This window comes from Bactrocera dorsalis, chromosome 4, assembly GCF_023373825.1.
Source record: "Bactrocera dorsalis isolate Fly_Bdor chromosome 4, ASM2337382v1, whole genome shotgun sequence".
NCBI classification, from domain to species: domain Eukaryota; kingdom Metazoa; phylum Arthropoda; class Insecta; order Diptera; family Tephritidae; genus Bactrocera; species Bactrocera dorsalis.
Window position 1 is genome coordinate 46,543,990 of NC_064306.1, and position 12,747 is coordinate 46,556,736.

General features: G+C 39.9%; 1 protein-coding gene across 1 annotated transcript; it reads left to right on the forward strand.

Moving 5' to 3' along the window:
• Positions 1-10,778: 10,778 nt before the first annotated feature.
• LOC105234199 (achaete-scute complex protein T4) lies at positions 10,779-12,133 on the forward strand. Its single transcript, XM_011216484.4, has one exon. It carries the CDS (start codon positions 10,956-10,958, stop codon positions 12,060-12,062), a length of 1,107 nt encoding a protein of 368 aa, XP_011214786.2. The 5' UTR covers positions 10,779-10,955; the 3' UTR covers positions 12,063-12,133.
• The last annotated feature ends 614 nt before the right edge of the window (positions 12,134-12,747 follow it).

Sequence of the window (12,747 nt, forward strand, 5' to 3'; positions counted from 1 at the left end):
TAAGGGCTGTCGGTAGTCATGGTGGTTGCGAAGATGGTGCTCGTTGTGGTGGTCGTCACACGAGCCCTGCGGTCACGAGCGATTCCTATCTAACAGCTGAGAATTGAGCTCGGATTCAATGACCAATGCGATTTGGTTGAGGGGAAAGGATGCGCACGTGTTTGTTGTTGAAGTGGAGAACGCATTGTTTTTGTAAGCTATACATTTATAGTTTACTTAAGAGGTGCGTTTTAGCTGATATAAGTTGGGGCTTTCGGTGATTTCGCTCGGAATGAAAATTTTTACGGGTTGGAGCCTCATTAGTTTGGGAAAAGTTTCATATATAATATGGGCCATTTAAAATTTTAAATTTAAAAAGTCAATAAAAAAAACGGTTTGATATTTTTAAAGGTCTAATATTTATTTAAATGGTTGTTTTATGAAATTTATTTGTGGAAAACAATTTCTGACAAATGACCACCACGGCTGAGTTTACAGTAGCTAATCTGATCCACCCAATTTTGGAGTACTTTCTCGATGGTTTCAGGCCTTATGGCAGCTACAGCAGCCTGAATCTCATACTTTAGATCTTGAATTGTTTCTGGATGGTTGGCGCAATATTCAGCTTTAACAGCTCCCCACAGAGAATAGTCCAACGGAGTTAAATCGCAGCTTCTGGGAGGCCATTCACATCACCTCTTTTGCTGAAAAGATTGAGTGTAGCATTTGCTGTATGGCACGTAGCTCCGTCCTGCTGGAACCAAATGTTGTCAATTTGCTTGAAGAAAAATTCGGTTCGGTTCGCAATATCGCTCACCATTGATGGTTACGGCGGTTCCTTCTTCATTTTCGAAGAACAATGGGCCGATGATTCCACCAGAGCAAAATCCGCACCATACAGTGATTCGTGCTGGGTGCATTGGCTTCTCCACGATAACGTGCGGGTTTTCGAGGTGGAAATGAGCCTTGTCCGAAAAGATGATTTTTCGGTAAATTTTCGGTGGGTTGAAGGCTTACCCCTTTGGAAAAAAGTTTTCAATATTTCCAAGTTTTCTTTTAGTGAATAGCGACCTATTTCGTAAATTTTAGACTTTTTACTGAATATCTGTCACTTTCCGAATGGTATTTGACGTTTCCAATATCGAAATATAGATAATTCAAATTTAAAACGTTAGAGCGCCCACCCGTTATAAGGGATATCAATCAGCAACTATCCGAGCCTCTCCGCTTCTTTGATTGGCTCCTTGATAACCTAGGTCAATGTATCCCCGAACCTTTGCTGGACGGTCTTTGTTAGCCCACAGACCTCTTATATGGATAGATTGAAACCAACAGAAAAGTTGGAAGGGGGAGTCTTCTGCCGGGAGCTCTCCATCAACTTTCGCTAAAGACTAAGAAGCGGAAGTGATTTTCATCGAGGTAACAGTAGATGTACTACTCCGAATTCTAGCCTTCACTAGAGAAACTTGTTTGAACGCCGCGTCACAGCGGAATCGCTGGAAACTGGACAGCGGATGAGCCCGTTCGAGAGGACACCCTTATCCCAATTTTAGGACATTGATAACGCGTCAGTACTGCGCTGATGTTGGCGTTAGATCTACAAACCTCTCGTGACTTTGCCAAGCGCTAGTCTACAAAAACTTTTTTTCCTGCGAGACCTTTCTGGCCTAAAGTGGATTGCAAGATGCCCTCTAAAGTGCTTGCCTTTTGCTTAGTGCATCTCGCCATGGAAACGTTCTAACAGGACACTGTCCAATAGGTTCACATACGGCGAGTCTACATATCGTGGCGGCAAGTAGTCAAAGATGTAAGTTGGAGTGCTGGATGAAATCACGTAGACATCTATTATCAGCTGTCCAGCTTTTAAAACATCTAGTTAGATACATGGCGAAGTTGTTGGGAGCGGTATTAGCTAGCTGCCTTAACAAATTTGTGGTAAACTCAAACCGCTTCGTCGATTTGTAAAGATCTGGAATTCAAGAAATCACATAGCACCAGCGTTCCCAGCTCTTCACGTGGGTTTCTACGTTACCTTTGATGTTATTTTCAAACTTAACCGACGTATCCTACATATCTCCGTTCCGAAACTGAGTTCTCTAGGCCAACTGATTTCAATTGTATTAAACAAAAAATTTGATCTGATCGGTTGACTTTGATCCAAATTCCAATAACCTCAATATCCACAGTCCTACGTAATTTTGTAGATTAAACTTTCTTTCGGTATGAGGTTTTCAGACATATCCAATTTGAAATTTTCAGGAGCACACCTAAAAAGACGATTTTGGATTATTTTTGGTCTGAACGATATTAGATTTTTGATCGCAGATAGTTCTCCATAGAATCGCCAATCACCCATCTTGAGACGCAGCATTCATTATTGGATATTATTCGGTCGAATAGATCACGTCCAGCACACAGTAAAGAAAAAATAGCAGCCGTAGCTGAGAGTGTACACAAAGTCGGTCCGGCGCCGTTCGCAGCAATTCTTACTGACGTATGGAACGACTTGGCGCATTTACGTCGAGATCTTGAAAGCGTACAAAATACAGCTTGCATGCAAAACTTCTGCATTGGGCCAAAAAGTAACCTAAAGAGACTCAACAAATGCTATTTCATCCAGGAAAAAAATTGTTTTGGTGTGGTTTGCGGGCCAGGGGAATGGACCGATGATTTCTTTAAAAATAAGTGAGAACATAACCATCAATGGCGACTGTTATCGCGCCATGATAGCCGAAATTTTGATGCCTTAAATTAAAGCTCGTAATCTAGGCGACATTTGTTTTCAACGAGACGGTGCTAATTCCCACCTACCGCATCAATCAATTTAATGAGAGAACATTTCAGTGAGCATTTAACTTCACGTTTTGGGCCGGTCGATTGGCCACCAATGTCGTGTGATATCACACCATTAGACCTTCTCTAAAGTCTATGCGGACAATATCGCTTCGATTTAGGCTTTGGAGGCAAGTGTGTCATTCGCCAGTTACTAGTCGAAATGCTCGAACCTAATATTGGACTCAATAGATGGTCAATATGAGACGTAGGCGCGGCCAACGCGTGAAAGAGATAATTTTGAAAATATAAATGCCACAGAACATTCATTCGAATGATAAACAATGCCCATTAAATTTGAAGTATCTGTGTTTCTTCTTTAAAGAAGTAGGGAAGCTCGAAATAGATCACACTTTAGTATACATAAAACATTTTTTGGTTCAGTAACAATTTTTGTACAACTAATTGATGATCGTCCAGCAATATATATATTTGTATACTCTCGCAACAAAGTTGCTAAAGAGAGTATTATAGTTTTGTTCACATAACGGTTGTTTGTAAGTCCTAAAAGTAAAAGAGTCAGATAAAGGGTTATATATACCAAAGTGATCAGGGTGACGAGTAGTGTTGAAATCCGGATGTCTGTCTGTCCGTACGTCCGTCTGTCCATCCGTCCGCCCGTGCAAGCTGTAACTTGAGTAAAAATTGAGCTATCATGATGAAACTTGGTACATGTATTTCTTGGCTCCATAAGAAGGTTAAGTTCGAAGATGGGCAAAATCGGCCCACTGCCACGCCCACAAAATGGCGGAAACCGAAAACCTATAAAGTGTCATAACTAAGCCATAAATAAAGATATTAAAGTGAAATTTGGCACAAAGGATCGCATTAGGGAGGGGCATATTTGGTCGTAATTTTTTTGGAAAAGTGGGCGTGGCCCCGCCCCCTACTAAGTTTTTTGTACATATCTCGGAAACTATTATAGCTATGTCAACGAAACTCTACAGAATCGTTTCCTTCAGGCGTTTCCATATACAGTTCAAAAATGGAAGAAATCGGATAATAACCACGCCCACCTCCCATACAAAGGTTATGTTGAAAATCACTAAAAGTGCGTTAACCGACTAACAAAAAACGTCAGAAACACAAAATTTTACGGAAGAAATGGCAGAAGGAAGCTGCACCCAGACTTTTTTTAAAAATTGAAAATGGGCGTGGCGTCGCCCACTTATGGACCAAAAACCATATCTCAGGAACTTCTCGACCGATTTCAATGAAATTCGGTTTATAATATTTTCTTAACACCCTGATGACATATACTAAATATGGGCGAAATCGGTTCTCAACCACGCCTTCTTCCAATATAGCGCTATTTTGAATTCCATCTGATGCCTTCTCTGTATAATATATACATTAGGAACCAATGATGATAGCGGAATAAAACTTTACACAAATACGGTATTTGAGCTGAGGTATCCCTTGTGGAAAAATTGTCGTGATCGGAATATAACTTTTCAAGGTCCCTGATATCGAACACGAAGAACTCAGTGCCCAACCTAACCTAACCTAATTTTTCACCGAAAATATCGGTAAATCTCTCAGATTTTAATTATAATTAATTTTACAGCAAAATAAAAAAATATGTAAATGACGGATAATGAAATCTCGATTATCACTTTATTGTGCGAGAGTATAAAATGTTCGGTGACACCCGAACTTAACCCTTCCTTTCTTGTTTAACATATGTTAGAAATGAAAATATATATGTATGTATATATATTTATAAATTATATACATACGAGGGCTGTCCGATAAATAACCGACCTCAACGTGAAGCTAGCGGCACATCTGAAAAAAGTTTCTGTTGACAGTCGTTTTTGTGAGTCTACTTCATTGATTTCTCCAAAATGGAAAAAATTGAATATCGAGCTGTAATTAAATTTTTATTTTTGAAAGGCAATACGCCTTCACAAATCAAAGATGAGTTGGACTCTGTGTATGGTGACTCTGCACCATCGTTTACCACCGTAAAATTTTGGGCAGCTAAATTTAAACGTGGTCGCAGGAGCTTGGAAGATGATGAACGTCCTGGGCGTCCAAAAACTGTAACCACTAACGATAACATCGCTAAAGTTCATCAATTGGTACTAGACGACCGCCGGATTAAAGTTAGGGAAATAGCTGAGATTATGAAGATGTCAAAAGAAACTGTTTGTCACATATTAAACCAAGATTTGGGCATGAGAAAGCTGTCCGCGCGTTGGGTGCCGCGTTTGCTTACGCTAGACCACAAACGTGCGCGCATGAACATTTCCAGCGCTCTGTTGGCTCAGTTTAGAGGCAAGCCGATTGATAACTGTAGACGAAACTTGGATTCATCATTATACGCCCGAAACAAAAATCCAATCTAAACAGTGGATTGAAAAGGGGGAACCAGCCCCAAAAAAACCTAAAGCTGTGTATTCGGCTGGGAAAGTGATGGCGAGTGTTTTTTGGGACAGCCATGGAATTATTTTTATCGACTATCTTGAAAAAGGAAAAACTATAACAGGAGCATACTACGCATCATTATTGGACAAGCTAAAGGAAGAAATTTCGAAAAATCGGCCACATTTGCAAAAAAAGAAAGTCTTGTTCCACCAAGACAACGCACCATCTCACACCTCAACAGTCGCCATGGCGAAAATCCACGAATTGCGGTTCGAACTGCTTGACCATCCACCTTATTCACCGGATCTAGCACCAAACGACTTTTTTTTGTTTCCTCAACTTAAAACTGCGCTCGGCGGCCAGAGATTTTCGTCAAATGAGGAGGCAATCTCTTTCGTGAACTCGTAATTTGCAGACAAAGACGCCAAGTACTATTTGGAAGGGTTGCAGAGATGGGAGCATCGCTAGTATAAATGTGTGGTGTTACACGGAGAGTATTTATAAAATAAAAAAAAAAAATTTTGAAAAAGTCGCGTGCATCATGGTTAGGTCGGTTATTTATCGGACAGCCCTCATATGTAAATATTTTCTAATATCATCGTCTTAATTTGAGCTGGGTTCTAAGCTCAATTTTGTACTATAGTACTTTGTTGTATTTATTTCTGTTAGAAAGTGTTTCCTTACGACCCTCTCACTTAGACTTTAGTGCAGCTCCATTAAAATGCAACCCCTAGGAAAGTAAGTAAGCACTATATACATAAATAAATGGCTTAGTACGCTAGTATATACTACATATAAAAATACATATATCCTTATGCACATATATAAGTATGTAATTGACGTTGTTTATAGTTTTTTACCCTGAAAGTGGTGCCTACAGCTTGACGAGCACGTAACTCGTAAATACACCTGCCACGCGCCGTTGCGCCAACAGCATGGCAACAACAACAATACTTATAGGTAAATGTATATATGTATGGAGATAAAAAATATATGTAAATGTGTGTGCGTACAGCGGAACTGTTGCTTGGCCACTGACTTGCTGGATATAAGTGTAATATATATGTATGTATATATATTTTTTTCTCTTTATCATGTATATGTTGTTATGTATCTTAAGGGCTCTGTGCATTTAATTAAAATATTTACAAAAATCTACCACTAAAGTTAAGTGCTGCAGCCAAGCTGGTGTTTAGCACAGCCACCAGGACTTGTTCAGCTGGATCGGCGTGCCGCCAAACGGGAAAGATACATATGTAATGTAAGTGCATTAAATCATACGCAGTGATATTGAGTTAAATTATTCAAAAAAAAAATAAAAAAATAAAAACTAAAAAAAAATCAAAAAACGAAAAAAATTACAAAAAAAAGAAAAAAAAAATAAAGCAGAAAAAAAGAAAAACAAAAACATATTTTCCAAAAAAAAATGTCTAGTTCACGATAATGTGTCACCAGCTCAGCAGCCATGCAATGCAGTATACTAATGAACGTAAGTCGCCCTTGATTTTGTTACCTTGTTGCATGTGTAGTTTAACAAGTTGCCCTCGTTCTTGCGCTTATTACTAGGGCGAACCTATAACTTTTTGATAATTGCATGGCAATTATAAAACGTGTGTTGTTTTTTGGCTTCGTTCTGATGTTGCTTTATTTATTTTGTACCCATGGAGGGGTTTGTTGAAAGGACAAGCGTGGTGCTGCACGTGGCATACACGCCCGGATATACGCTTTATGCTTGAGTGAATAGCAAATTGCTTTCTGCAGGACATTTGAAAAATATTGAAATATAGATCATTGACTTACAACGGAGTGAGCGTCGACAAGGCTCCGGTATTCATGAAATAACGTTGTTAGGTTTTCAAACGGACATAGCATTTTTTGCATGGGTATTATGGACACAAAAGCCTCAGATTAGTGGAGTTAAAAACCTTACCGAAATTCATGGGGTTTGAAGTCAAAATCAGGTTCTTATTGAAATCGGGGCACTTAAGTACAGCGAAATTTAGAATTTGTACAGTCTTAGATATCATATATGATATTCTAAAGCCATTACTTATATACTGGAAAACGCATTAGATTTTTGATTTGGTATTTTGTTCGAAGTCTGAGCAAGGTTATATATGAGTGACACATTTTTGGTCCTATCTTACCACCATAAACTTATAAACCCTGAGCCTTAGCTTTGCTCGAAAGCTTTCATGGAGGCCAAATATTGAAGAGAAAGTAAGGAAAGCATCGATTATCTTACATTGCTGTAGAGGAGCAATATGGAAAAGGTGCAGACTCTCAGCAAAGGCTCTACGAAACTGTTTTGGCTCTACGAAACTGTAGTCAAGCCAATAAAGTTCTGCGGTGTATTCGCCTGGCGGAGGGCGCTCGAAGAAAACTTCCTCGCTAAGATCTTTGGACAGCAAAGACCGAAGATGAACTACATAACAAAGAGCACTTAATGTCTTAGCACTTGTGGACATTGCTGGAAGTGCGCTGTAAGGCTCAAGAAAGCTTTGTATGTGAAAGGGTTCAAACAAAGACACTCTGAAATTCAGGAAAACTTGAATCACTGTATTGTAGGGACTACTCGTGGTTGCGTTTTCTCCGCTCCCATACCGAAGAGGAATATGTGAATGGGAAGAAGTCGCAGGAGAAGAGGCGCAGTATGCATTTTCAAGGATAAGTCGAAGCTAGGATTAGAAGTTTTGTATAAGGCACTCTCCGGTAATCTCTGCTTGCTTACTTTCCAAGGCTATAATACCACCGAAGTGTTTTTCAGACAGAAGCGGTTGCTGTTAGAGTAGCAATAAACATTCTGCTATGAAGTCCATCCTCTTTCAATGAGGACTACTTGCCCTTGAGAAAGTTTATCATGTCACAATCGAAGGGGTTCTTACTGGACATTGTCCAAGATTTACTCACGCTGTAAAGCTGAAAATTTTGTCGGACGCAAGTTGTCAAAGCTGAATGTCGACCAGGCACTTTCTCCTCCATTATCCACCCTTCGCAAGATTGAAGTTGAAACATCTCGGAAGTACTGCCTTCGGCGAATCAGGAGACATAGTCGAATTAGCATTAACCGTCTCAACATATTTGTGATATTCTCAAAGTGCTTTATCGATTTGTGAGGGTCTTATGATCAATTATATGTGAGTTTTAGGTACCTCGAAGGACCGGCGTCCGAAGTTGTTGAAGTGAGATCCCTGTTAGAATCGACCTCTTAACCTAACCTAACATAGCTCTCTGAAGGTAATATCAACCATCTTTCTATACTATATTTCTGACTTGAAAAGTACTCGTTTTAAATAAATTTAGACCACCTGTTGTTCGAAGATCTTGTTCCGATACCAATTTTTAATAAAACAGTATGACTCTAATGGAACAATTACCACAGAATTTTCTCTAACATTAATTTATAGAGACTTTAAACCCTGCCTGGAAACAATGGACCTCCTGTTAAAAAAAAAAAATAATTACACTTCCAAAAAGTTATAGAATGTGTAGAAGGAATCCTTTTGTGTGATGTGATAACCACTTTTCAATAGGTTTCAGAGCTCTGACTCCTCTTTCCACTCAGTACTAACTTCTCACTAATGTACGTAACATAGAGTAATCGGTTCTCAGAATTTTAAACTCAACGAACTGTTGAACGCATCTTTTTAGAAAAAACGGCCGCCGACCAGAAAAGAAAACAAAATTGACCAAGCGAATGAAAAAATCAACTGGTAATATGGGTCAGGCTCCACCTGAACTACACAAAGGCAAATTGAAACAGGGTAAACATAAAAAGTTATGAACGACGTCGAAAGTCCCCCATTCATAGTTGCCCCTCTGTTTAACAAGATTATCTTCTTTAGAAAGATTATCGACTAATGCGTGTTAGAATCAGTGACAGAAGCTATTCAATTTGTCAGACGTAGACCACGTGAACGTTTTGTGGAAAATTGCATTCAAAAAACTGTAAAACATCCTACAGTGTATTGATTTGGAGCTGCACATCGATGTAAGGTCCTGAACCAATTTATTTTGTTGAGGGAACGATGAATAGTGAGCAGTGAATGAATGTACTTGTTTTTGACAATATTTGGCAACATGGAACCCTCCAGGAACAGTGAACACCTCCCGACGAACGACTGGTTTCATTCACAACTTATCATATTGATATATTACCTTGGACGGACAACTCACCTGACCTAAGGCCCATTGAAAAGCCTTTGACGTTCCTTAAAGGTGTATTACCGAACAAATCCTACAGTGGCAGCACTCATGGATAACATAAAGGATGTGTGGCTAAATGATCTAGATTTAAAATTAATGATAAAGAATTCTTTAAATAGTTTGCTTCAGAGCTAAGTGAAGACTGTTATTAAAATTTTAGTTTTATTACTAACCCCAGCAGATTTTCGTAGACAGAGAAAATATAATGAAATAAAGAAGCACAATTTAGACTTTGCTTTGTTATATACATATATTAGTTGGAAAATTAAATTAAATTTGAACTCTAAGAAAAAAAATAACATTGAAACTAGAAAACAAAAAACCCTCAGACTTAAAAATAAGAACTACACATCTTCCGTGTTTTTGAATAACTCCAAAGGCTTAAAAATTACTTCAGTTCGAATCTAATGCTTTCATGGTTCTTCAAAAACACACACATACTTCAAAACTATCAAATTTTTACGTAAATTTCGTTCATCTCATAAAAGCAAACTACAAAGTAGTCTACCATATCCACACATATCCTTCTTCGCCGAGTTCTCAATGAACACTGAGCCTGAGTGCGTGAAATCACATTTTGCAACTCAAAATCAAAGTAAAATCATCAAATCGGTTACGCAGAACTAAACAGGTAAATACGCAAGAGTCGAAAAACCAGTGCAAGAGAGCCGAGATGGCTTCAAACAGACACTCTTCATATGCAATTACGGCTTGAAACCAGAATGGGAACAGTTTTTTATTTCATTTTGCTTGAACGGTGTGAAGAGCGACTTCACGGTCAGCCTCAGCCTACTCACGCACTCACTCAAGTGAGTAGAACAAGGAAGCATGCCTGTGGTATCAATGCATTATTATTTACCTGAGCCGACTGATAAGCGGCGCATTGTTTTTCTAAAGGTGAGTGCGTCCGCAAATACTCGGACAGATGAGTGAGTGATCGTGCACGAACAAGGCAATCGTGGGGGAGCGAGAGCGCAGTTGAAACGTGGCAAAGAGTTGTGTGCTCACGTATTATAACTACGATGTGCGTTGAAAGAGAGTTCTCTCCTTGATCGTACGAACAGTCCTCAGTTATTTGAAGTTCTCATTTATTTGTGGTCGCTAGTTTGAAGAGCGCGCTTGAGCTCGGAGTTACATGCGTTGTTATGGTTTCGCATTTACCTGTTAGTAAAACTGATCAATAAAATATTTTCTGCTGCGCTCAGAGCAAGCGCCAAGCTGCTCTTTCAAGCGCGCGCTCACGGCGCGTATGCTCGGCTGATTGGTTGTTTAAATGTGGTACCTTAGCGACCTGGCGCAGGAGTTATGCTGGCTGTGAGTGTGGTACAAAACGCAAAGGTTTAGGACGAAGGGACTCATTCTTGTGCAAGGTGTCGTAGGATCAAGTTCACTTGAACTTTAGAAAGCGCCACGATTTTTGGAAAATAATTTGTACTAAGTAAACATATAGAAATTGCCATAACAACAACTTTTGAAGTGCTTGTGTCGTAGTAACAACAAACGCGCATAATAAAAATACTCAAACTGCTTGACGGTTGCTAAGCAGTTGTAACAGCAGACTTACACCGATGGTGAACATGTCAAGCGCGGTCTTTACGCCGAACAATTCCAAAGCCAACAACGCGCTGCAGTGCTACAATAAAAACATAAGTTCACAACAGCAGCTCAGCGCAGCGGTGAAAATGTTCAAATATCAAAATATTGCGCCCGCGCCTGCAATGTCTGTGGCCACTGGCGGCTGTACAGGCGCTGAGATTAAAACGCGTAAGTACACGCCGCGCGCGCCCAGCAACGGCGGCGGCCCATACAGTGTCGATCAAACGCAATCGGTGCAGCGGCGCAACGCACGCGAACGGAATCGCGTCAAACAGGTGAACAATAGCTTTGCGCGCCTGCGTCAACACATACCGCAAACGATCATCACCGATCTGCTGAAGGGCGGTGGCCGTGGGCCGCACAAGAAAATCAGCAAAGTGGATACGCTACGCATCGCGGTCGAGTATATACGGCGGCTGCAAGATTTGGTCGATGACTTGAATGGTGGCAGCAGCGGCAGTAGTGCAGCACAAAAAATGAGTGGCAGCCTACGGAACAGTGAGGGCTTGCTACTAGCGGCCAGCGCGGATAACAACAACACGTCGAGCAACAGCTCGTTCAGCAGCAGCAGCAGCACGAGCAGTAATCTCAGCTTGCTTGCACCAGATTCGCCAGCGCGCAACTCACCGAGCGCGGGTGGCTTAGCAGCGGCGGAGCAATTGTACTACGCCAGCGCGGCCAATAGCGCATTGCAAGCTTTCCAACAACAACAGCAACAGCAGCAACAATTTACCTCTACCCTACTCACCGCCGAAGCATTGCAAGCGTACGCAACACCACAGCCCATACAGACAGCGCAGACGCAGCTTGATATTGGCTGCCCCTCGCCTACCTCATCCTTCAACTCCAGCATGTCCTTTGATTCGGGCACTTTTGTGCATTCCCCCGTGCCACATGCAGCTAGCGGCGAGGCGCAGCGCAACGGTGGAGGTAATAATAGTGGCAGTGCCAGCGCGCAGCTTGATGCTAACTTGCAGTTAAAATTCGAGCCATACGACAACTTCAATCTGCACGAGGAGGACTGCACGCCCGACGATGAGGAAATACTCGACTATATATCGTTGTGGCAAGAACAGTGAGTGTTGCGCGCATAAGTTGTAAATATAAAGACGTTCAGGGATATATTGCCAGTGAAATTTTTAATGTAAATATATATGAATGTGTGTGTGCTTAGTGTTAAGTTTACTCAGTTACCTAGTCAAATTAGTTGAATTTGCCAATTTTTTTCATAAAAACAAAAAACTGAAAATTAAAGTAAATTTGTATGTGTTTCTATATAAATGTAAAATAGTTGTATGTAGTTGTAGTATTTGTGTGCCTTAGTTCAAAATTATGTACATGGAGAGATATGACTACTTGTAAAGCATTTACAGTTAGCTTAAGTGCTATTAACTTTTAATGGAAGACAATAAAATTAGCGTTAAGTAGACTAAGCAAACCACCGGAAGACACTAAACTGAAATAATTTTAAGGCTGAAAAACGAAACTGAATATTATTAAGTTTAAGAATTTTTATTATTAAGTTTTATTGTGCTAAATTAAAAATATTGAAAATATATATACAAAATAATGGAAAAACATAAATCGAAATATTTTTTTTTTCACAAGATTTTCACAAGATTTTCACATTTTGTCTGAGGCTGTACTTGAAAACATGAAAAATAACGATTTTTCTCACTTCTTCGAAAAAAAATGAAAAAATGATTGCCGAGCAGAAATTATGTAGTGGACTAATTTTTATATTCGGGATAAATTTTTAACGAC